The sequence below is a fragment of the Seriola lalandi genome, unplaced genomic scaffold (assembly GCF_002814215.2).
Source record: "Seriola lalandi dorsalis isolate HSWRI2012SDOR001 ecotype SW California unplaced genomic scaffold, Sedor1 jcf7180002054590, whole genome shotgun sequence".
NCBI classification, from domain to species: Eukaryota; Metazoa; Chordata; class Actinopteri; order Carangiformes; family Carangidae; genus Seriola; species Seriola lalandi.
Genome location: NW_019525143.1, coordinates 293,468 through 317,283, shown reverse-complemented (window position 1 = coordinate 317,283; position 23,816 = coordinate 293,468). Strand labels below are relative to the sequence as shown.

Sequence of the window (23,816 nt, the reverse complement as noted above, 5' to 3'; positions counted from 1 at the left end):
TGGACATCAAATAAAAATCTAAATCTTCGGTTTGGAATGGAAATTTTAACAGTAGCAAAAAAAAAAAAAAAAAAAAGAAAACATTCACGTTTATTGACATTTCATGATATCGTATATCTTGCAGGGCTTCGCAGGCAAGAGAGCAATACCAATACTTCATGGACAAATCATAGAACAACATGGCCTGCAGGAGGAGTCCAAGATGTGTATAAGAGACAGGAGTGAGGGAGTCTCCGACAGTATGATTGGGGGGGTTTGAGGGCAGTTCTGGGGGCATTCGCAGGGCGGCGGCCCCTCCTAGAACGTCTTCCTGTGGATGGCACGTGCTCTGTCCTCTTCGTATTCCCGCTTCGACACCCACATCTTTTTAAAGGTGTCCAGTGATGCCAGGATGGAGCCACTGCAGGGGGGGGGGGGGAGAGACACGTTAGGATTAAAAACTGTGTGACAAAGCTGCAGAGAGAAATTAGTGTGGTCACCCCCCACCCCCACCCCAAATAAAAAACTGACTTCTTACCCAATCCATGTGGAGTAGAGCCTCTCCTGGGGGGCAGAGATCTGGACAGAGGAAAGAGCAGGTCACAAACACAGTGACGAGCAGAGAGCAGCAGGAAGCCGAGGGAGCAACATTAACCAGCGACAGATCAAATAATAAAACATCGAGTAAAGTGAGTAAAACCTGAAATAAAAGGCAGGGTGATAAAAATGAACAGTAAAGATAAATAAAATGCTAAAGAGAGGAGATGTTTGGAGGAAAGTAAAAGTAGAAATAAAATAAATAACCAGAAATAAAAAACAGGCGTTAAAGGGAAAATAATCATAGAATAAAAGGACAAACCAGTAAAACAGCTTGAAATGACTAATAAACAGAAAGATAAATAAAGGTTTTGAGTTTGCTTTTTGAAGATTTACTCTAGGACGGTCTGGACTCACCTTGATCTTCACGTCTTTGGGTGCAAGCTTCTTCACTTCAGTTAGTAGTCTCTCCCCAAAACCTGCAGGGAAGGAAAGAGTCTAATGTTTACTGACTCTCTCACCCACAGAGGATCAACACATGTAACTGACACACTGGCTCCTTGATTCAGACACAACACGTCGTGAAACCTCGCGACAAGAACTGCAGCTGCGATCCTGGATCAGTTTCAAAATCTGGCTCCAACATTAAAGTTTCCACTGTGCATCGTCAGTGACACCGACCTTTGATCAGTGTCGACCCTCCACACAAGACAATGGTGGAGAATAGTGTGCGTCGGAGGTCCATGTCAGACTTCTGGATGGCGTAGGCCAGGACCTCGTGGATCCCCGAGCTCTCGTCTCCGATCAGGTCGGGTCTGAAGAGCAGCTCTGGAGCACGGAACCGGGCCGGACCGATCTGAGAAGGAGAATACGGGGATACAGAGATTTTCACAGAGAAACCGATGGAGGTATATTTCAGAAACAGGCGTCAGAGCGAGCGTGACTCACATTTAAAGTGCTTCCATCAGGGAGAACGTACTGAGCCTTCTCTGTTTCTAAAGTCTCGTCCTTCTGGGGGTTGAGGGACAGATAACAGGCTCTCTGCAAAGTCACAAACACGTCCGATTAGAAACAGTCAAAGTTTCACATTTCAGATCTCTTCACTTCTTCCCTCTTTTACCTCTTTGATGGTGCGAACAACCTCAAACTCTGCGGAGGTGTTGAAGTTGTAGCCTTCCTTGCGCAGCAGCAGGCGGAGGTAGCGAGACACGTCCCGCCCCGCGATGTCCACGCGCATGATGGAGTGTGGGATGGCAAAGCCCTCGTAGATGGGCACGACGTGGGTCACGCCGTCGCCCGAGTCCAACACAACCCCGGTGGTGCGGCCTGTGGCGTACCTGCAGGAAACGGAGGAGTCACTACACAATCACCTGACCACTTCAGTTTCACCGACACTGAGGAACATCTGGTTCCAGCACCGGAGACTTGTGACGCCGCCTGTCACAACAAACAAGCATCAAACCAGCTGAAGCTCATCCTCCTGGTTTTAATGCTGACAGCAGGAAACAGTCTCCTGCTGCTTCCACCGGTACTTCTGTTATTCTCCTCTAACCTGAAGGACGGTTCGTGTTCAGTGTTCGTCAAATCTAGATTAAGAACCAATATCATCACTGACTTGATTCCAAACCAGTGGCATCAGTTTCAGATCCAGCTGCTCAGGACGACGGGTTACAGACAAATAAACAGATAAATAAATGATAAAAGTACTTTAAACTTATGCAGCTGTGTGCAGAACGCTGAGGAGGAGGCAACCACCATGTTAGACTCAATAACACAGTGAGTTTTTATGAGTTTTCAGCAGAAGTTTCCAAAATCCCAACGACAAAACTCAAAAGTTTCTGTTCAGCCAGTGAAACACCTGTAATCCTCATATTAAATCACATACATCTGTGTGTTTAAGCTGCGGACTGGAGGTTGGCGCTCACTGCCCTGAACTATGACCTTTGTCCATTTTTAATTTCAAGTGAATCACCAAACCACATTCTAAGTTCAAGCTTATTAAGCTTATTAAAACAGATGTGGGCCAGATGTGATAGTGTGAGTCTGCGGGGATTCTCCTGTGTACAGTATTTACTACAGTGGAAATCCACCTGTTCATTAAAAGCACAGGTTCACAGAGTGAGAGTCAGGTGACCAGGTAGACATTGACAGGTGTGATCATTCCCTCTGTTCCCACTGGACATTTAAAGATCCTTTCTGAAAGTGTTTCCAGATTCACTGTCCTCGCTCCACATCTGTTCCACATCTGTTCCACCTGACTGCTGTTTCTAAGACACTTGAAGAATTTAAACTTTTGCTTTTAGGTTGTTTTTGATAAATATAAATGTTTTTGTGTTATAACTGTCACTCCTGTTGAACTGAGCTCCTCAGCAGTTAAGACTGGAGCAAGTGAACCGTCACACAGTCTCCAAGTCCGTCTGATGTCAGGCTGCTAAACACCAACAACTGTCATTCATGTATTTATATTATTCATTTACTAAAGGAACTGTAACATAATGTGTTATTTTCATCTATTCTACTTGTTTTATTGTCATTTATTCTCCTTCCTGCTGCTTGTATGTTGATCTGTTGCTTCTGACATGAACTAATCTGCCTGTGAGTTCTGATGTGTGTGTGTGTGTGTGTGTGTGTGTGTGTGTGTGTGTGTGTGTGTGTGTGTGTGTGTGTGTGTGTGGACTGGGTGAGCTGCAGAGGGATTGCCCTTCTCGGGGTGAATAAAGTCTGAATCTGAACAACAGGCCTCACTAACAGCCAGTGAGTCAGCTGTCATGTGACTAAACTGTATTCTGACATCACGTCTCTGTAAAGTTGTGGAAAACTGAATGAGGAGAGCGGGGAGTTCTTACAAGCTGAGCACGGCCTGCATGGAGATGAAGAGAGCGGGGACGTTGAAGGTCTCGAAGAAAACCTCTGCTGCCTTCTCTCTGTTCTTACTGGGGTTGAGAGGAGCCTCGGTCAGCAGCACAGGATGCTGCCAAAGACACCAACCACAGAGATGCATGATCAGCATTACTGGAGCTGGAATCAGAAACAGGTGACTGTAGGTGAAACAGGAGGAGAGGAGCTCACCTCCTCGGAGAAAGTCTGCAGCTGCTCCTTGGAATAAACGTACTGCCAGATCCTCTCCATGTCGTTCCAGTCCTTCACGATCCCGTGCTCCATCGGGTATCGAACCGACAACAGGCCCCTGTGCTCCTGAGCAACACCGAGGGGGAGACACAGAGACGCAGGGTGTTAGAGAGGTGGTAAAACTGACAAAGAGTTTGTGAATCTGCATTTTTTCATAACTTCTGGGTGCGTTTCCTTTTCTTGAAATGTGGACAAAATGTTTGAGTCACATGCTCCAGAAGCTGCAGAGACGAGGAAACAGTGTAGATACAGCAGCGGTTGTCTGAGCAGATCACCAGTTCTATGGCAGAGTGGCAAACAGAGCCACTGTGGAAATGAACTCACATGACAGCTGGACTACAGTTTGCCAGGAGGCTCATGGGAGACGAAGTGGAAGGTCGTTTTGTGATCTGATGAAAAATGAGCTTTTAGGATCGGCTAATTCCTCACAGGCAGTTTAACTGGGGCTTCCAGTTGCTCACTTTCCCTGGTTGCTAATCCAGGTGAATCAAAAGCAACATGAACAAACTACAGAGAAAACACATCTGCATGTCTCACTTCATCGGATTCAATTTCAAGCAGAAATGCCAAATATTTCTCAGTTCTTTTTCATATCTGATGTTAAACTGAACATCTTTTCTTTGTCTGACTGAAAACGAGAACATCTGAACATGTCAGCTTATGTTTCCTCATCTGACAGAAGAAAAACATCAATGGAAACAAATTAGTCAATAAAGAAAATAATGGTTAGTCACAGTAGAGTTTCTAATGCTACTTCTGACTGAGTGCTGATAACTAGTGGGTTTTTATTCTTATTTTTTGCTATAAATGTTGGATAAAACTCTGTGAAAGACTTTTAACTCATTTCCCTTGAAACAGAAAGTGTTAAACGTCAAGGTTAATATGAAATAAGTTTATTTGCCCCCTTTTCCAGGAGTGAAAGACTTAACTGTGTCAGTTTTACTGACTAACACTCACTGTGTGTTTCCTGGAGGTTTAACAAGCAAGTCATGAACATTTCCTTCCTCATGAAACGTTTACAAAGCTCATCTGTTGAAGTTTTTGACATCCAGCATCGTTTACACCCACTGTTCACTAGCTAGCAGTCTTCTTCTTCTTCTTCTTCTCATGATATTTTGGCTCACTGCCTTGATTGATACTGACAATTAAAATAATTGCGGCACAACTTTGGCATGAATATTTTACAGTCTAATTCTATTGCAGTTTAAAATGTGTTATCTTTCCCAGTAATGTCACTGGCACAGCTTCAAAAGCTCCGGTGTCTCACAGACTGGTGAGGGAATAAGTGTGAGTTCTTAAAGCACAAAAAAAAAAATAAATAAAAAAAAATCACATCATCATTTTTATGTTCTTTTCAGTGAAAATTAAATTAAAAAAACCTCCCACTAGAATTGTGGCTCAGCCCTGGTGTGCGTTACCTCTGCCTTGGGTCCGATGAAGAGGTCTCCCTCCAGGGCTCCTGCCATCACGCGCACATGCTTGGGACGTCCCACACTGTATCACACACACAGGAACAGACAGTCAGACAATATGAAGTACTCATAACACAAACTAATACAACGAATTAAGTAGAAACTCAAAATATCTGATACAACATTAGAGCTGAAACTGTTATTCCAATAACCAAGTAGTCGATCGACAGAGCATTGGCAATTACTTTGATAATTGATTACTTCATTCAGATCGGAATAATTCACCTGGAAGTTTGTTCTTAATTTGGTTTATTTATAAATGTTTGAGTCTCTTATCTTAAAACTAAGTTCATGTGTTTCCAGTAACACTTTTACTGACGACTACTGTTAGTTAGATCATTTCTAAGACCGCGTGGATCTGTTTCTGTAGAGTAGATTGTGTTGTGTATCGTTTAGTTTTTTTGTTTGTTTGCTTTGAGACCTCGAGAGGTTTATTCTGTTATAATAAATTGGATTTACATAATTCTTAGAGCCACCTTTCAAGCAGAGATGCCAAACTGTGCTTATGAACGTACAATTTTCTGCTTCTGTCCATTTTATATCATTGTAAATTCAATATTGTTGAGGTTTAGACTATTGTCTGGACAACACTCAGGGCTCAGACAAAATTGCATGTTTATTTATGTAGTCAAAGAGATACTAAATTAATCAAACTAATCAGATGACTAGTCAATAATGAAGTATTCCTGTAGCTTTACATATGACCCTTGTAATGTGGGTGCTGTGTGAGGTCAGGAAACACTTACTAGTTAGGGAAGCAGTATTTGGGGATCTGGTCACCTGCAAAACCAGCCTTGATAACCCCCGAACCCTGAAGAAGAAAAGAGAGACGTCACATTTGAGCCAAACATCACAGGGTTAGGGTTGAACTAGGAGCTGTAGTGCTTTAATCTCTGTGCAGTGTGTCTGAGAAAGAGGGAGGTCATAAGACACAGCCAGAGGCCACCAGCAGTCACACACTCATGCTCAGACACCAGCTAGCAGTGAGCAGAAACACTGTGTCCTACATCCCTGTCTCAAAATCTACTTTGTCCTGTAGGGCTCCACAAAATCATGACAGTCTGTTTCTGTTTCATTAATCTGTGCTTCTTCATATCCTAACTTCAGCTATCCCTGCGACGCTCAGACAAAACCTCACCTGAGCCCCACCTGTAAAGAGCTCATGCTGCATTCACGGCAGAATGGGAAGAACAGGAAAAATTATTCTGACTTGACAGCGCATTATTCCAAGGTGGTTCGCACCGGTACTATCCTTGTAGACACAGCAGGAAAACAGCTCAAATTAGCTTATTTTGCTGTGCTGAGTAACTGAAGCAGTTAAAGAGAAGCGGGATACAAACAAACAAACAGTGTATAGCTCCTATAAATGTAGATTTTTTTGTAAGACCTTTCTCAGGGAGCTGAAGTCAATGTTTTTAAAACGTCTCACGTACTGCAGCTCCCTGTTAACGCACCGGTGCTCGGTACAAAGCCACTGTTTATGCTAGCTACATATACAGACGTAGACAGTCTATATCCTGTAGAGCTTATGGCTCAGGATGACTCTCACACCCTTATTGACAGCTCAGCATGCTATGCTAAGTATTCAGCATTAACGCAGTAAAAGATCTGTGATGATCCAGCTGCAGCCCCGCGGACAGCTAACACTGAGGATCAGACAAACAGAAGACTAGCTAGCCGGTTTAGCTACCGCCCGCTTGGAGCCGGACACGTCAAGAGACGCCGGTACAGTTGTTAGCAGCTGGAGCTGATAGCATGTTGGGTGGAACCCTGTAAAGCAGTGCTGGTAGCTACGGCAGGTTTGCTGAGGGCGGCCGGGGTCGGTAACCGATGTTTTAGCTATAACACAATAGTTAACGCAGCTAACAGCTAGCCAACGGTCCCCGCCAGCGGCCTCGGTTTGGGTGTGGATGAATGACATCATACTTACATTATCAATCACAACCGGCTGGTTAGCTAAAATGTCATAGGACTCCATGACGGACTGGGTATTTAAGATATGTTTCTATAGATCCGTGCGTGTATTCGTCCCCGTTTAGTGTTTTAATCATGTAAAAAATAACGCCCCGTCACTCCGCACTCCGCACTCCGCCGCTCCTCTGTGTACTGCTGCCGCTGAGGGCCGGACCGCCTTCTTCCACCACAACCAATCAGCTTGAACAACCCATTGACTGACAGAAGTGTAAACCAATCACAGCGTTTAGCAGAATAGGCATGCGTACTTGTTTGCTGTCAACGAGAAAGACCAGCATCTTTGTCAAACCTGTGGACACAGGGCTGCGCCTGACGATCTTGTTTCCATTCATTGAATAATTATCAGAAAACAGTGAAAAATACACGTCCTAGTTTCTTGGAATATGAAGTCAGTACATATCCATATTAACAAGTAATTACATAGAGTTTAAAGCATCAAATGTGATGCTATAACTGTTAACAAATCATAGTAATAAAAGGTTTTTGTCAACAAGCCTGCATTTTTAAATATGAATAAGTCATTAATAAAGAGTTTTAATCAAGTCGTCAGTTAAATTGATTTTGGTCCAGATGCAACCCTGCAGCCCTGCTCAATAAATATGTGGTTAATTGACCTAACTGACTCTTATTTGGTTCTTATGAATATATAAATCATCACTAAATGATTGAGCAGCTATCAATAACGGCATTAGTTTCACTATATAATCCCACAGTTGAAAGTGGTGCTGCAGTGACATACAGGTAAATTTCAAGACCCTGTGACATCACTGATGGGTGTGGTACATTGCTGCCCCATTGTAGATAGATAGATAGACAGATAGAGAGATAGATAGATAGATAGATAGATAGATAGATAGATAGATAGATAGATAGATAGATAGATAGATAGATAGATAGATAGATAGATAGATAGATAGATAGATATGTAATGCTGAAACATCTACTGTACCTAAAAATTATTACTGTATTACTTTGAAATTCACATTGTGCATTAATGTGTACATCACCCATCACTTGTCAATTAAAAATACAAGCGGGCTGTATATTCTTTATATGAGTGCACATGCACAAAGTGTGCACAACCACCTAATGTATGTATAGTATATAAGTAAGTTATTAAATGACACAGGAACTGTTTGACTTGTATTGACTTGTGAATCTGTTTTTACATTATAGTAATATATCTATGTTTCTACTTTGTTTTTACTTCATATATCTATTTCTTCATCTTCTTTCTAATAGAGGATATTCATGTGTTTATGTTTACTTATCTTTGCTCAGCTTTGTTGTCCTTGTTTTTTCTATATGTTCATGTGTATTTTCCTGAACATTTTTATTGCCACTGTGTAAATACACCAATGGCCACTAGGAGGCTACATAACGTGTACAATAAATCTGATTCTGATTCTGGGTCGTATTTTCAAGCTCGAAGGGTAATATTTCCATGTTTTCCACATACACCGAATGCACCATGGCAACTGTCACAGCCATCGACCAATCAGAAAGCTGATGACAGGGGCGGGACTTATCTTGGCCAGAAAGTTAATGTGACCGCATTAGCATAACAGAGCGTTTTAGAATCGGATTTAACAGTAAAAACGTTAAATATCCGAATATACAGTTATTTTTCAGGTAAGAGCTGCTTTTAAATTAGTGTCATACAGCTGTTTTTGACACTGACTGCTTATGTGGTCAGCTATATTATTGGTTAACCTAGCTTAGTTTGCGTTTAGTAACTAGCTTGATGTAGAAATAACAACTCTAGCTAAAGTTAACGAGCTATCTCCCGCTAGCACGTTAGCTTTGTTTTTCAAGCTTTACGTTTTTTAAGCAGGTGATTTTAGTTTAAAGTGACAAAACTGCTAATAATCAGTCAAGCAGTGTTAAGTTGTTATAGCTGGAACCGAAGCTAACTAATGTCGAGGGATTAGCTTTACTGTTGGTTTCAGTTTACAGTAATCGGTAATGGAAACTACATTTCCTCCAATAGTGTTCTTAAAGTGCAGTTTGAGGTACTTGTACTTAACTTAAGTAATTCAGTTTTATGGTACTTTATTTCAGAGAGAAACTTTTTACTCCACTACATTTATTCTACAGCTTTATGGATTTTTGCTGTCCAGATTAAGATGTTAAAGGCAAAACATATGACAAGCCCATAAAGTATGATGCGTTTTGCTATTACACTAACTAGTAATGGGTGAAGTAGCTACATTTACCACACATAATTAATAATTTATTTTATGATACTTTAAATTACATTTTGCTGATAATATTTTTAGGAAAGTAACATTTTAATTGCAGGACTTTTATTTGTAATTAAGTATTTTTAGATTATTGTATTTCTACTTAAGGATAAAGGATCCAAATACTTCATCCACCACTGGATCTTTGCTCAGGTGAAAGTTTTAGTTTCAAGTGAAAGTCCTGCATTCAAATTCTTACTTCAGCATTAGCATCAAAATATACATGTATTTTAAATGCCAGAAGTTAAAACATTAATTCTGCAGAATGATCCATGTCAGAAAATGTGTATAATATTACTGGATCATAGTAAGTGATACCTTAATGTGTAAGCATCACTTGTAAAGGTGGTGGTAATTTCAACAGCTTTATATTATACGGATAGTATATGTAAGAGCCTGACGCAGGTCACAGACTTTGGACTTGTAAGAATTTGGTTGAGGACAAATTTAGTGCCACTACTTTGGTTTTACTGCAGCTATATTCAGAACGAGCACAGACAAGACCAGTTTGTTTGTACAGGACATTTCATACACAAAGTTCAAAGTGCTCTACATTATGCATTGAAACATTTTAAAAAAGAAAGAGCAAGTTTAAGTTCAGTGCTTGAGTAAAAGTAGGGTTAGTTATATTACACCGCTGTAATTTGCCCTAAAGCAAGTCATTGTAAGTGTGTGTATATATCTGTGTTTGTGTGAATCAGTCAGTCTGCACATGTTCATCTCACAGGTCCTTGCCACAGTCTGACGGGTTCATGAGAGCAGAGAGTGTTCAGTACCATCATGGCCCTTGCTGAGGAGCAGCCTGAGAAGTAAGACCTCATCTCCTCCTGGTCATCGCACCTCATGTCAGGCTTGTTTCACCCTTTCACTCTGACATCAGTTTTATTTAAGTGCACTTCAGTAACGTAGTTAAACTTGGAGCTTATTCAGATGAAGGCATTTTAATTCCTTATTTAAACTTGCACAGTTGTTCAGTCTAAAGGTGCCTTTTGGTAAAGTACATTCATCTCCATTGTATTGTGGTGACGAAAGAAATCTCAGACAGATATCTGGACAAATAAAACCGAAAAGTAAAATCCTTAAATGGGCTAAAAATGCAGCTACATATCAAGCAAGTGCACATAAGTTTACGTAAGACTCATATGATTGAATTTATAAATACAGGAAAGGAAGTGGCTGTGATAAACAAACAAAAGTTTTGTTTACAAGTCAATGTTTCCCTCCAAAACTCATTGTGTATCTTTCAGGTCTGACATGGTGAATACATTTCCTTCACCGTAAAACATTTGCAAAGATGATAATAAAATCCAGTATTGATTACATTGATGTTATATGGCTTCTTCTCCTTCTTCTTCTCCTTCTTCTTCTTCATCTTCTTCTTTCTTCTTCTTTCTTCTTCTTCTCTGTCTTTGTTGGTGCTGTGTTCTTGATGTGTTGCCGCAGTTCAATGGGAAACCACTGGCAGGAGTGTGTATCATGTCACCAGCATATGTTCGTGTGGGAACCTTGCTTTACAGGCAGTTAGTAATACTGTGTGTGTGTGTGTGTGTGTGCGTGTGTGTGTGTGTTCAGACACTGTTGGGTGTGTTTTGCCACAGAGAGGGACGACCACAGTGCAGAGTGGGTGAGCCCCTGCAGGTGTAAAGGCTGCACTAAATGGATCCACCAGTCGTGTCTGCAGCGCTGGCTGGACGAGAAGCAGAAAGGAAACAATGGAGGAGCGGTGAGCTGTCCACAGTGTGGCACCGAGTACCACGTCATCTTCCCCAAGATGGGTGAGTGACACTTCACAGCTCCTCAACAAGGAGATGAAAGGAACACTGCTGATTTTACCTGGGATTTACTCGTCATAAACAGTTGTGCTCAGCCTGAAAACAGCTGCATCATGTCTTCTGTCAAGAGTGAGAAAACAACCACGAATCACACTGAACTAATGTCAGCAGGTGATCTCAGCCTGAGACGACAACCTGCATCACAAACAGGATGAGTGAGGTGGTTAGAGTATTAGGGATTAATTGGAAACCATTTTGATAATCAGTCAACTGTTTGAGCTTTTTTTAGGCAGAAATACTAAATATTCACAGGTTTTTAAGCTTATACGATATTAAATTCATCCGTTTGCTGCTGCTGTTGTGTGTGTGTGTGTGTGTGTGTGTGTGTGTGTGTGTGTGTGTGTGTGTGTGTGTGAGAGAATAAGCTACAGCGTGACATGCATGTGACTCATTGATGTGTTTTTAAAGGTTAGTGGAAAACGATGGAGCTCTGACATGTAAAGAGAAGTGACTGTGTGGTTTGCTGTCTCCCCTCAGGCCCTCTGGTCTACTTCCTGCAGCAGGTGGACAAAGCCCTGTCCCGGGCCAGTCCCTTCGCCGCTGTCGGGGTGGTGGTGGGGACGGTGTACTGGTCAGCCGTAACGTACGGAGCTGTGACAGTCATGCAGGTGAGCTAACAACATCCTGCTTGGACAGAGAATCAAACCAGAGAGCGTCACAGTCTGAGAGAGCCTCACCTGTTTGTGGTTTCACCTGCAGGTCGTGGGTCATAAGAAGGGGCTGTATGTGATGGAGCGAGCCGACCCGCTCTTCCTGTTGATGGGTCTGCCCACCATCCCCGTGGTGCTGGTCCTGGGAAAGATGATCCGCTGGGAGGATTACATCGTGAGACTGTGGCAGAGATACTCGTACAGACGCAAGATCCCGCCAGGTACATGAGCACATGGAGTTAACAGAGCGCACGTTCATGTTCATCAGTTACAAACGGCTCATTTACAGCGTGATAATAATATGAATCATTATCATATAAACTGTTGATGAAATGAAATCAATTCATCTTCAGGTTTCACCAAAGATGTTAATTAAATCTACAATAAATATAAACACAAACAGGCGATATCAGGCAGTGACTGGAAAATATCATGTGAAGTAGTTTATGAACAAATTAAAGAGTCGAGTGTGTTTTACCCCAGGTAACAATCGTTATCTGCCCCGTGTCCCAGTGGACGGACCCAGTGCAGGAGACCACCTCTCTGTGTCCAGGACTCTGTGTGGAGCTCTGATCTTTCCCTCCATCGCCAGTCTGGTGGGACGGCTGCTGTTTCGACAGGTGTCCTCCAATCTGCAGCGCACGATACTGGTGAATATACCTCATACATACACATATATATATATATATTCTTTATATTTCACTATTGAAACTGGCTTCATTTTGTCAGATAAAGGTTGTCTCCTTATAATCCAGCCTGTTGTATTGTGGGTAATTAGTACAAAAGGTCGTGGTGTTACTACAACAATCAGCGTGTAAAATTGTAATTAATCTATTTTAATTAATGACTGTTGAGCTGAAACCATAGTGCAGAATATTTATCACCAACTGTTTTGATCATTAAATGAATCATTAGTTGTTTTTCAAACGTTGTCAAATGTTTCAGATCATTGTAAAGTGAGTGTCTGTGGGTTTAAAGTGTCATTCAGACACAACAATATTTACACACATCACTTTGTAGTTTGGGAAATTGTGATTAGCAATTATTTGACATTTTATAGATGAGTTGAGAAAATAATCCTTTAGTTGCAGCTTCCGACTAGTTGATCAAAAATGAACATTTAATTCCTCATCTAAATGAATGTGATTGATTTGTGCAGTGTCTGTCGTCCACAGTTGCTTCACGCTGTGTGAAAAGTTAAAATCCCTGCAGCATGTGAAGGCAGCAGGACGGACACGTTGATTTACACACAGCTGTCCACCGTGTTTACCTTCATTACCTTACCTGGAAATGAACAAACACACACACCTCCTCACACGTCATGCTGCTCAGTTGTAACTGTATTTCGTTTGTGTGGGACACATCAGATTACCACAGCTCATTAATCCTGGGCATCACAGCCTCAGATCCAACCCTCAATCTCATGGGATGTTTCATGTTTTATTCTTCTATAAAAACCTGACTTTACTCTGATGTGACCTTTCAGCACGTGAGATGCAACAGAATTATGTCTGATAGTGTTGCTGCTATGGCAACAATAAGATTTCTGGAGAATATTTTCCTATTTTTCTTTTTTTTTTTTTGGCTTCATTGGCTCAGCTGTTTCAGAGACAAATCAAGTCAACTTTATTTCTAGGGCACATTTAAACAAAGTGATGCACAGAGGGCAGTTAAAATAAATAAACGTAAGTAAAACACAAGGAAAACATAGTAAATATACTGCATACACACACATAATCAACATACTGACAAAAAAGGAATCATTACCGTGACTACAGACTAAAAGGTTAGAGAATGAAAATGTGTCTTTTGCAGAGATTTAAAAAGAGTCTGAGTTTGTGTTGATGACTGTCCTCTCTCCCCACAGGGTGGCATCGCCTTTGTGCTGATGAAGGGCGTGCTGAAGGTGTATTTCAAACAGCAGCAGTACATCATGCAGGCCAACAGACAGATCCTCAACTACCCAGAGAGAAACGCAGAAGGACAGAATGAAGGAGGAGAGGAGGACACAGAGGACAGTGGGAATGAGTAGGAATGAGTTTCACTCGTTGGGGTGGAGAAACAGAGACAGAGTCAGAGCTGATGGTACAAAACCAAATGTATTTTACCATAAAACACGATGCAGAACTCAGGTGAGTGTTCATGTAGATGGGGAGAAGAGTTTGGGGAAGAGCGGGTGTGAAGGACTGATCTGATCTGCCTCATGAGGAAATAACCACAACACTATCAGTTAAGAGTTTCCAGCCCAAAGAACCTTTTATTTTGTAGTTTCCAGTCTTCACAGTGTAAGAGGCTCAACCCTGGACTGTCCCAGGACCTACATCTAATAACTCATGGTCCCTTCTGTTTGTATTTAAATTTCAGTCTCAGCCACAAAGACACTTGAAGGAGTTTATGAAACATCTGATACTTTACTTTTCAATACGACGAAATAAAGAAACGAAATCAGTCAGTTCAGGTGTGAACCACGATGACCAGGTATTCACTGGGTAAGAACCTGGTCAGTGTGTTCACATGTGCAGCCAACGGTTATCTGATCTCTCCTGGGAGCATGTGAAGTGTGACAGCAGAGCGCTGGGATGAAGGGGAATATAATCATCAACAGGGGAAACTGACACTAACACAGCTGCAACATTCTGCATCATTAACACAGTAATCATTAGTTATAATAACATCCTGAGCGTGTGAGAGCACACTGAGTGATATGAACATTCAAACACAGACTGATGTTGTGTTCATTATTCCACTCTTGTTACGCCTTAACCCAGGACATGAAGATGTCTTCCTCTGTGCCTTATTTAAAACCCTTTACCAGAACAAAACCAGCTTCATAAAAGTCCCGTTCACACGGGATTAATGAAGTGTTCACTGTGTTTCTCAGTCATTCAGCTGGACGACGTTTTATCCCTGGTGAAATGACAGGATGTGGACATTCCTCTTTCTCAGAGTCCTAACTCAGAGTCAGACCTGGAACACAGGTTGATATGATTCAGTGTGACTTCCACTTCCTGAGGATATCATTATGTCTTGTGTCCCTTCAGAATAAAGCTCCAGAGAACGAAGAGGCTGCGTATCTGTTAACAGTTATCTGAACATCCATGATACACTGCAAACAGCAGCTTATCACAGCTGATTCGGCTGCTGTTAATGGGGACAATTTGACAAAATGTAAATAAATATATAGAAGAAAACCGTGGCTCAACAACAGCAGTATTGATGAACTTTTACAGGCTCTTGCTTTCCTTTTATTTCTATCATCATATCGGCTCCGACACAGGCCTTTATGTTGGAGCTGCATCCATGTTTCCATCCATCACATTAGCAGAAACAGTTTTCACTTCCTCCATTTTCACACAAAAGCCACATTTCTAGAAGTACGTGCTGACATTTCCCAGTTCTAATGCCACTTTACTGCCTTACACCTGTTTTTATCTAATAGACAAAGAAAATGTCCCCTGACTGTTTTCATATTAACTCCTTGGTCGAGACGCTTTAACCCGGGTTGGGCTCTAAATGTACTGACTGTTGAATAAGAGGGTGGTGCTGCTGTTTGCAAACAATCATTTGACCTGCTGTGCTCTGAACATTCATCCCTGTAACTGACTTGAGGAGTTTTAATGCTGACACATGCGCAGGTGAATCCGCTCTACCTGACACTGAGCTCTGTGCTGCCTGTTTTTAATAGTTTGAACCAGAACCTGCTGAGTCAGAACTGCTGTCAGACTGAGGCGTGAGCAGAAACCAGTCGAGGCATTTCACAGTTTAGTTTAATTGCACAGAGTAAATGTGTGGTTATTAGATGATGGTTTTCACTGGTTGCACTTCCTCTTGTGGCACAGATGAAAACAAGAGTTACTCAACTCTGTTCTAGCTGATGCAGGAGGTTTAAAACACTGATATATTAATATTTGTTTAGAATGTATGTTCAGTAAAAAGAAAAGATTTATTATTGGTCAGGATCTCTTCATGTTTGAATTAATATCTGATTATTGGGGTCAAAAAATAAAAAAGGAGCAAGATGAGGTTTAGAAATTATAGTATTAATTAGAAAATTGTGTCCTCTGCTTCGGCCAAATGAACAGGCTCTGGATCTTAAGTTGCACAATTTGCAGTCATTGTATGTTTATGTTAAGAGGAGCTTTTATTTTATGTCCTGGTGAATCATTTGTTTAATAAAGCTCTTTGTAAAACAGATCGTTCACCTCTTTTATTCTGAATTTACTCAAGTCAAGTACAAGTTTGTAGAGCTCGTACTTTACTGGAGTAAAGTTGTGACGTGATATTTTAGATTAGACTTCCTGACATTAAGTAGTCCCGTCTCCATCAGCTGCAGCAGTAGAGCATTAATGCATCCAATTATATACCTACTGAAATGAGCCACTCTGAATAATGAGAGCTACCTTTTAGTACTTTTTGTGCATATTGATGCTTTTAGTTATTTATTATAACGGAAGTTATTTTTGAATGTGAACTCTGGTATTGCTGCGATTACTTGAGTAAAAGCTCCTTTAACTGCTGCTGCCATCAGCTGGTTTGTGTTTGATAATATGAATAAGCTGAAACAAGCTCCTGAAGGTGGGTCAGGTTTATTACCTGAATTAAAAAAACAAAACAAAAAAAACAAAAACAGAATGACTTTAATAGAGCATTCAATTCAGCAATCTTTTTTTTTAGTTTTTTATTTATTTAAAATTTAACTTTTTCCATTGCAAATTATTTAGGGTTGTCAGTTTAAGCTTTTAATTTGAGCAGATTTCTTTAATGAGGTAATTGATTTTATTTATTTATTTTTTGTAAGAGAAAAATCATATACGCATGATTTTTTAAAAAAAATATGAATATTTTATTCATGTCTTAATTTATTTATATCTTAAACATGTTTATGGGATCTTTAAGTCTTCTGTCATTGTTTATTTGTGTATGTGTCTTTCCATGACTGGGAAATGTGTTAAAATTATCTGCAGATTGTTTATTTGCTGAGAAAGAAGCTGGTTCTGTTACCTGTGTGTGTATCGTTCTGTTACAGATTACATTATATTATTTTATATATTATAAAATATATTACATTTAATGTACAATTTGGTGGTTGAAGTGGACACTGAAGACACAAATAAGACAAAAATATTGATTATTTACTAATGCTTTACGGAGATGTGGAGGTCCCGCCCCCTCGGTTTCCTGATTGGCCGTTGCGTTTAAACTAAGTAGCTGATTGGCTCTTCCGGCTGCGCTGGGCGTTCGAGCGCAGTCAGGAAAGAGAAAGGGGGGAAAAGAAGTGCTAGTTGCTAAAATAAAATAAAAAAACATGTATTTTGGGTGAAACTCGCTCCGTTTGAAGGTCTGACTGATCGGATTCAGCCATGAGAAGAGTCACACTGTTTGTCAACGGAACCTCCACCAACGGAAAGGTGAGCAGCGGAAGATAAAAAAGGGGAAATAGGTGTCGGTTAGCTTGTTGACTGTGTCGACAAAATGGCTCGTTAAGCTCGGTGTTAGCAGCTAACGTTAAACGTGTAACGGTTACGGCGCTGGGAGCTGAGCCGCTGTGTGTCTCCGGTGTTTTCACACAGGTGGTGGCCGTGTACGGCTCCCTGGAGGATTTACTGACCGTGGCCAGCTCCAAACTGGGGATAAGAGCCTCTAGTGTTTACAACGGGAACGGCGGCCTGATCGACGACATCACATTGATCCGGTAAAAAAAAAATCATCAGATGAACTGCTGCGTCATGTTTGTTGTGGCGTCATGGTGAGTTCACGGTGTTTATACTGTGTGTGTTCCTGCAGAGACGATGATGTGCTGTACATATCAGAGGAAGATTCATCCGAAGGTAGGAAGTGTTCACACCCTTTTATTTAAAGTACCGATACCAACAATGTAAAGATGCTGTTTTATCACCAGTACAAAGTACATAAGTATTCAACTTCATGTAAAGTTTCAAAGCTCAAGACTAATAATAATATTAATAATGATAAAAACTTTATTTGTAATGCAGTTTAAAATGTTTTGCAACAAAGAAATTACCTGCACCAGGTGCTTCACATGGAAAAATATCAATGTAAAATGAGATGGAAAGTGAAACGATAAGATGAAATGAATTGTATAATAATAAAATAGGAATAAAAAACAGAAATAAAGTCAAAAATAGACAACATAAAATCAAATAAGAAACTTTTTCTTTAAGATGAAAAACGTCTCTTTTTGATCTGTGTGTTCTCTCTTCTGTAAAATGGCTCTACAGCTCCACAGAACTTATTTTCCCGACGGACTCAAATGCACCACAGGTTTTGATGACACTGGGGTCAACATTTTCCATACAGGTGCAATCTGACTGTGGGTTTATCACATCTTATCACAAGGATTATCAGCTTCATGTAGTTCAAGTATCAGCAGTAAAAGTACACAAGTGATACTAGAAAACACACGACTGAAAATCAGTAAAACAGAAGCATAACAAGAATCAACAGTGACAGACGGCTCAACATATTCCAGTAAAATGTGAGAGACACTCATCAGTTAAAATACCTGCAGTGACTCAGTGTGTGTGTATGTGTGTGTGTGTCTGTGTGTGTGTCTGTGTGTGTGTCTGTGTGTGTGTCTGTGTGTGTGTAGATCCTCAGGATGATCTCAGAGATCCTGAAAACGGGCAGACTCACACTGATTGGCTGACGCTCAACGTCGGTGGACGCTGCTTCACCACCACGAGGTAAATATGGCCGCTCTGCACGACTCTCATTCTGATTTATAAAAACATGAACGTGATGGACGACAGTGAAGCAGCGAGGCCTGAGAGTTTGTGTGTGTGTGTGTGTGTGTTTCCTCAGGAGCACTCTGGTCAGTAAAGAGCCTGAGAGCATGCTGGCCCACATGTTCAGAGAGAAAGGTGATGTCACTCGTTAAACTTTTTATCTGTTTGTCTGACGAGAAGTGATTCGTTTCTTTATTTAACTTCCTGTCACTCTGTATTCAATCCAGACGTGTGGGGGAACAAGCAGGACTCTCAGGGGGCCTACCTGATCGATCGCAGTCCAGACTACTTTGAACCCATCCTGAACTACCTGAGACACGGACAGCTCATCATCAATGAAGGGATCAACCCTCTGGGTAAAACAGACTCACTTATAAACAAGTGAGCACGCCTCACAGGTGTCTAACCTCGGTTCATCCCCCTGCAGGTGTGCTGGAGGAGGCTCGTTTCTTTGGTATTGAGCAGCTCGCCGAGCAGCTGGAGACTCTCATCAAGGTGAGTGAGTGTAAACCAAACATGCTGCTGGACGACGTGTGTGTTCAGCTGCGGCAGCTTCACCTCCACGTGTCTCCTTCCTCCTGTTCAGGCCTCCCAGCCGCCTGAAGACCACTCCCCTCTGACCCGCAAGGAGTTCATCAGGTTCCTGTTGGCCACCACCACCAAGTCAGAGCTGCGCTGTCAGGTAGAGGAAAACAAACGCACACACAGAAGGAAAGGGAAGCTCGTTTCTGAACGCATTAAGACAAAATATAAAATAAACAGAAAGCGGAATAAAAAAGACACATCAACAGGTTTTTGAAAATGTCCTGTGAGGGGTCGACACAGCTGATCAATATCTGCATATTGATTTGGCATAGGTTAACCCTTACCCCCAACCTGGGTTTGACATGTATGACAGCTCATAATGTGGCAGCACATCAGATATGTAGAGACGCCTTAAACAGCTGCATCGATCACACAGGTGAAACATCTGCACAGTCCCTTAGATGGTGTGTGTGTGTGTGTGTGTGTGTGTGTGTGTGTGTGTGTGTGTGTGTGTGTGTGTGTGTGTGTGTGTGGTCGTCCCGCAGGGTCTGAACTTTAACGGTGCAGATCTGTCTCGTCTGGATCTGCGCTACATCAACTTTAAGATGGCGAATCTGAGAGGAACCAACCTGACCCACGCCAACCTGAGCGGCGCCAACCTGGAGCGGGCGGATCTGTCCATGGCCTGTCTGGATGTGAGTCGTGCTGAACATCAGGGAGAGTAAACGCTGAGCTCTGATCTGATATCAGTGACTGTAAAACACAACTTCAGGGCTCTGACACCATCTTCCTTTCTACATGTTTGAATGACATTGTTTTTGAGAATGAATCATCCGACCACGTCACCTGTGTGGCTCCATCTTTCTTGTTTTTTTATCTTATTTGTACTTCAGTTGCTCAAAGTCAGTTTTTAATCAGATGTAACGTGTGTGTGTGTGTGTGTGTGTGTGTTGCAGGGAGCCAATCTGCAGGGAGTGAAGATGCTGTGCACCAACGCTGAGGGAGCTTCACTGAGAAGCTGTAACTTTGAGGATCCAGCCGGGATCAAAGCCAATCTGGAGGGTGAAGCAGCCAATCACACGTGTTCTGTAGATAAACACACCTGAACAAAGTTTATTCTGAACTTCACACGTGACTGTGTGTGTGTGTTCACGTTCTCAGGGGCAAACCTGAAGGGTGTGGACATGGAGGGGAGTCAGATGACGGGGATCAACCTGAGGGTCGCCACGCTGAAGAACGCCAAACTGAAGAGCTGCAACCTGAGAGGAGCCACGCTGGCCGGGACGGACCTGGAGGTGAGAACACACACAGAACCAGAACAGAGCAAGTCTACGTCAGACACTGAGTCCATGTTCAAGAACACAAGTAACTATGTTAATGAAAATATTTAAAAACAAGTAATTAGAGTCCTGCAGCGTTCGTCCTGCAAACACACAGATCGACAGGAGCTGATCTGTTACCTGCAAATGTCTCTCAATCAAATCTGACAGTAAAGATAAAACAAAATCAAAACTCAGTTGGTCTAATGCCCCAGGACCCTCTGAAATCCTCCCAGGTCCAACACCTGTGATGCATTCAGGTGTCGTCTTATTTTCCAGAACTGTGACCTGTCAGGATGTGATCTTCAGGAGGCGAACCTGAGAGGCTCCAATGTGAAGGGAGCCATCTTTGAGGAGATGCTGACTCCTCTGCACATGTCTCAGAGTGTGCGGTAAAACACCACAGTCTTCCACACAGTGCTTCACATCACTGACACTGAGGAGGGAGAGTCGTCTCAATACTGACCCACTCAAGTTTCATGGTCCAAACAGGACGGCTGTTAATATAAATGATGATGTTCAGAAATATTCAGCCAGGGCTGCAATTAACAGATATTTCCATTATCAATTCATGTTGTTGTTGTTTTCTTTGTTAGTTAATTAGATTAAAATAGTGACACAGTGAAAAACCCAAAGAGATTCAGTTCAGATAAAAGGAATTCATCATATTTGAGACTCAAGTTACAGAAAATATTTGTCACTTTTCCTTGATAAATGACGTAAATTATGAATAAAGATTAAGAAAACAGCTGATGGCCGGTAAAGAGACTTTAGTGGATTTATTGATCGATGTGGAGTTAAGTCCAACGGTCATTCTGACTCTGGCTGTTCTCCGACTGGCTGAACTTTTTCGACCCGAGCGAAGGGGAGTACGCCTCAATTTCCCCGATGCTTAGGCCCAGCAGAGGGCCAACTTAGGCCCGGGGTGCCACTGGGGGCTGGTGTAAATGTGCAGACATGTTTCCAACGTCTTCTTTATTGATCAGTAACCTTATCTTTTGAATTAGGGCTGTATTTCTCTTTGTGGACCATGAAACACATCAGTCAGTGATATTGACACAACTCTCTCTCCGTTACCCCCCCCCCCCACAGTCATGATGACCAGTAAATGCCAAACCTCGTATTTTGCTCTGAACCAAACACCAACAAGTGTCCACATGTGTTCAACTACTCTTTTGTTTATTGCATCCGTCAAAGACAGAAACATGTTTCACTGTCTGAAAGAATTAGATTTTAACTTATTTCTGTGTTTTCTTTGGGGAAGTGAAGAGTTTACAGCGATGACGACATGTTGTTGTCGGTTTCGCTCTGAGCGTCTGAATGTAGTCTGGTTTATGATATTCATATACCATCAAAACTCCTTGGATTAGTTTTTAAAGTCGGTTCGAATACATTTTAATTAAATGTCGTCAATTCCACACTGAGAAAAAAAACCTACTGTACAACAACAGTCTCACTGTTCCATGCTTCTTCAGCTTCAGGCTAAATGTATTCTTTAATTTAAAAACCTACAGCGAAATAAAATCATTGTATTCCTCATATAAATGAGAATTAATGTAAAGAGGCTGTTGAGGGAAACAAGCTGCAGCAAATAAGATTGTAGGTGTTTTATTTTCTCAGATTATGATAGTAACAGCATGTGAAACAAGCTGTTTGAGACTAAGACATAAATACAATATAATATATTCAGTCTTTGTGAAATGATGTGTATTTGAATGAGCTCCGTCTCCATGTTACCTCTGACAGTTAATAACAGGTGCTTCCTGAAGCACAGCGGTGCTGCTCGTTGTCTTCATTATTTTGTGATAAGAATAAAAAATAAGATAGCTAACAGTTCAATATTCATATGTCTACATATATATTTATATCTGCAGTATATTATAAAACTCAAGTTAAAAGTCAGATGTGTTCAGATCATTTTATTGTTTCATTAAACTGCTGTTTTTCTACGCATGATGTTTAGTGAGAGGAGCCGACAGAAAAACAGATTTCAGTAAATGTCGAGTCCTACTGATGGGGTGTGTGTGTGTGTGTGTGTGTGTGCGTGCGTGTGTGTGTGTGTGTGCGTGCGTGCGTGCGTGCGTGCGTGCGTCTCTGCTCTGGTTATTTTTATGACCAACATGTTAAATAAATGTTTTTTCTTAAATCTTCTCTTGTTCTTCTGCTGTTTTTGAAGTTCACCTGAACACATGAACTAGTTCTGCATCATGATATGTGTAAGGAGTCAAATAGATGTTATTTTCTGATACAGTTGTCTTCGTTTACATTAAAACAACTTAAACATTTAGAAAAAATATAAAGGACGGTAAAGTTTGCTCATTGTATTGATATTATTATGATATTGTTGAGATACATTATTTATCTGTTTGTCTTAAAATCATCCATCCACATCCACAGCTGCTGGATGTTGTACCTGGACGCCTCCAGCAGAGGGCAGTGTCGTCTCAGTGACTGTGGTTCAGTTGTAAGTAAAGTGCAGATGTGTAAAGTGCAGATGTGTCAGTGTTGCATCTCAACATGAACGTGTGACCACACTCAGAGACAGAGCTACTTAGATTCTTTAGTAAAATCACAGGATCAAAATGCTCCAAACCAAAGTTGATTAAAAGAACTGATGTATTATCAGCAAAATAAACTTGGAACTAGAAAGATCAGTCTGGTGTTTGTCCCCCAGCCGAGGGGTCGGGCCCCTCCAACAGGACCACAGATAAATCTAAAGGTTGTGTAATACAGAAGAAAACATGCTTTCTCCACAAACATTTATTTCTTGAGACGTTTGTCCTCTGGATAACCTCTGCATGTTTCTAAGAATTAATCAAAAAAGTATTGTGCAATTTAAGAACAAACACCTTAAAACTTTACTTAAATTAAAGTTCAGCTGCTGCTGCTGCTGCTGCTGCCTTTCCAGGCCTCACCTCGTTAATGTGAACATGCACGGACGCTGCGTTTATATCACCTGGTGAGCATGTGAACAGAGGAGAAGCAGATCTGTTCATTTATAGGATGTATAAGAGTTGAACTTCTGTCTAAATGATCTGGATATTTAAAGAAAAGTCTCAGTAATTTCCTTAAACAGTTGGTCACTGGAGTTTTTCTCAAACAAGAGGAAATTGTTTGTTGAATTTGTTGAAGACTATTTTTGGCGGCGGAATAATCCACATTTGGTGCTGTAGTGTGTAACTGTGGCAGCAGGACGGTGTGTGTGAGACTGAGTCAAAATAAACTTCAGTGTGTGTTTATGGTGATTTAAGCAGAAGCAAAGATAAATAAGAAAAATCAGGTGATGATTCACAAACTGTTCTAGTTGGAGACATTAGTTTTCTGTGGAAGAAAAATATCGATCACCAGATTTATCCTTAATATTTCCTTTATGCCCCCCCCGTCCCCCGTCCCCCCCCTCCACACACACC

At 41.4% G+C, this 23,816-nt stretch overlaps 3 protein-coding genes across 6 annotated transcripts; 2 read left to right on the top strand and 1 right to left on the bottom strand.

Moving 5' to 3' along the window:
• Nucleotides 1–215: 215 nt before the first annotated feature.
• actr1b (actin related protein 1B) lies at nt 216–7,248 on the bottom strand. Its single transcript, XM_023419048.2, has 11 exons — nt 7,048–7,248; nt 5,864–5,928; nt 5,064–5,139; nt 3,586–3,711; nt 3,363–3,487; nt 1,637–1,853; nt 1,465–1,557; nt 1,198–1,372; nt 934–995; nt 518–558; nt 216–400 (listed from the first exon to the last, which is right to left on the bottom strand). The coding sequence occupies exons 1-11, from the start codon at nt 7,093–7,095 to the stop codon at nt 298–300; spliced, it is 1,131 nt and encodes a 376-aa protein (XP_023274816.1). The 5' UTR covers nt 7,096–7,248; the 3' UTR covers nt 216–297.
• Nucleotides 7,249–8,605: 1,357 nt separating this feature from the next.
• Nucleotides 8,606–16,008, top strand: marchf5l (membrane-associated ring finger (C3HC4) 5, like). Of its 3 annotated transcripts, none has more exons than XM_023419050.2 (7): nt 8,606–8,723; nt 10,062–10,143; nt 10,907–11,109; nt 11,644–11,774; nt 11,866–12,037; nt 12,330–12,466; nt 13,684–16,008. In XM_023419050.2, exons 2-7 carry the CDS (start codon nt 10,115–10,117, stop codon nt 13,846–13,848), a joined length of 837 nt encoding a protein of 278 aa, XP_023274818.1. In that variant the 5' UTR covers nt 8,606–8,723; nt 10,062–10,114; the 3' UTR covers nt 13,849–16,008. The 3 variants fall into 3 exon arrangements, with proteins under 3 accessions (XP_023274818.1, XP_023274817.1, XP_087033467.1); XM_023419049.2 differs by having other exon boundaries at nt 12,300–12,466; XM_087177341.1 differs by lacking the exon at nt 8,606–8,723 and adding an exon at nt 9,467–9,487 and having other exon boundaries at nt 12,300–12,466.
• A 1,039-nt stretch (nt 16,009–17,047) lies between these two features.
• Nucleotides 17,048–22,552, top strand: kctd9b (potassium channel tetramerization domain containing 9b). Of its 2 annotated transcripts, none has more exons than XM_023419025.2 (12): nt 17,048–17,224; nt 17,387–17,508; nt 17,601–17,644; nt 18,427–18,520; nt 18,639–18,697; nt 18,790–18,918; nt 18,990–19,057; nt 19,149–19,244; nt 19,633–19,782; nt 20,044–20,149; nt 20,249–20,382; nt 20,686–22,552. In XM_023419025.2, exons 1-12 carry the CDS (start codon nt 17,177–17,179, stop codon nt 20,800–20,802), a joined length of 1,167 nt encoding a protein of 388 aa, XP_023274793.1. In that variant the 5' UTR covers nt 17,048–17,176; the 3' UTR covers nt 20,803–22,552. The 2 variants fall into 2 exon arrangements, with proteins under 2 accessions (XP_023274793.1, XP_087033466.1); XM_087177340.1 differs by lacking the exon at nt 17,048–17,224 and adding an exon at nt 18,056–18,134.
• The last annotated feature ends 1,264 nt before the right edge of the window (nt 22,553–23,816 follow it).

Excerpts from the sequence above, each read along its gene's own strand:
- actr1b (XM_023419048.2), bottom strand. The coding sequence starts at position 7,095 with ATGGAGTCCTATGACATTTTAGCTAACCAGCCGGTTGTGATTGATAAT. Across the intron at positions 3,488-3,585 it reads TGCAGACTTTCTCCGAGGAG|CATCCTGTGCTGCTGACCGA; the intron begins GTGAGCTCCTCT and ends TGTCTTTGGCAG. Across the intron at positions 1,373-1,464 it reads CTGATGGAAGCACTTTAAAT|ATCGGTCCGGCCCGGTTCCG; the intron begins GTGAGTCACGCT and ends TCTCCTTCTCAG.
- marchf5l (XM_023419049.2), top strand. The coding sequence starts at position 10,115 with ATGGCCCTTGCTGAGGAGCAGCCTGAGAA. Across the intron at positions 10,144-10,906 it reads GCTGAGGAGCAGCCTGAGAA|ACACTGTTGGGTGTGTTTTG; the intron begins GTAAGACCTCAT and ends GTGTGTGTTCAG. Across the intron at positions 12,038-12,299 it reads CAGACGCAAGATCCCGCCAG|GTAACAATCGTTATCTGCCC; the intron begins GTACATGAGCAC and ends GTTTTACCCCAG.
- kctd9b (XM_023419025.2), top strand. The coding sequence starts at position 17,177 with ATGAGAAGAGTCACACTGTTTGTCAACGGAACCTCCACCAACGGAAAG. Across the intron at positions 19,058-19,148 it reads AGCTGGAGACTCTCATCAAG|GCCTCCCAGCCGCCTGAAGA; the intron begins GTGAGTGAGTGT and ends CCTCCTGTTCAG. Across the intron at positions 20,150-20,248 it reads GATCAAAGCCAATCTGGAGG|GGGCAAACCTGAAGGGTGTG; the intron begins GTGAAGCAGCCA and ends TCACGTTCTCAG.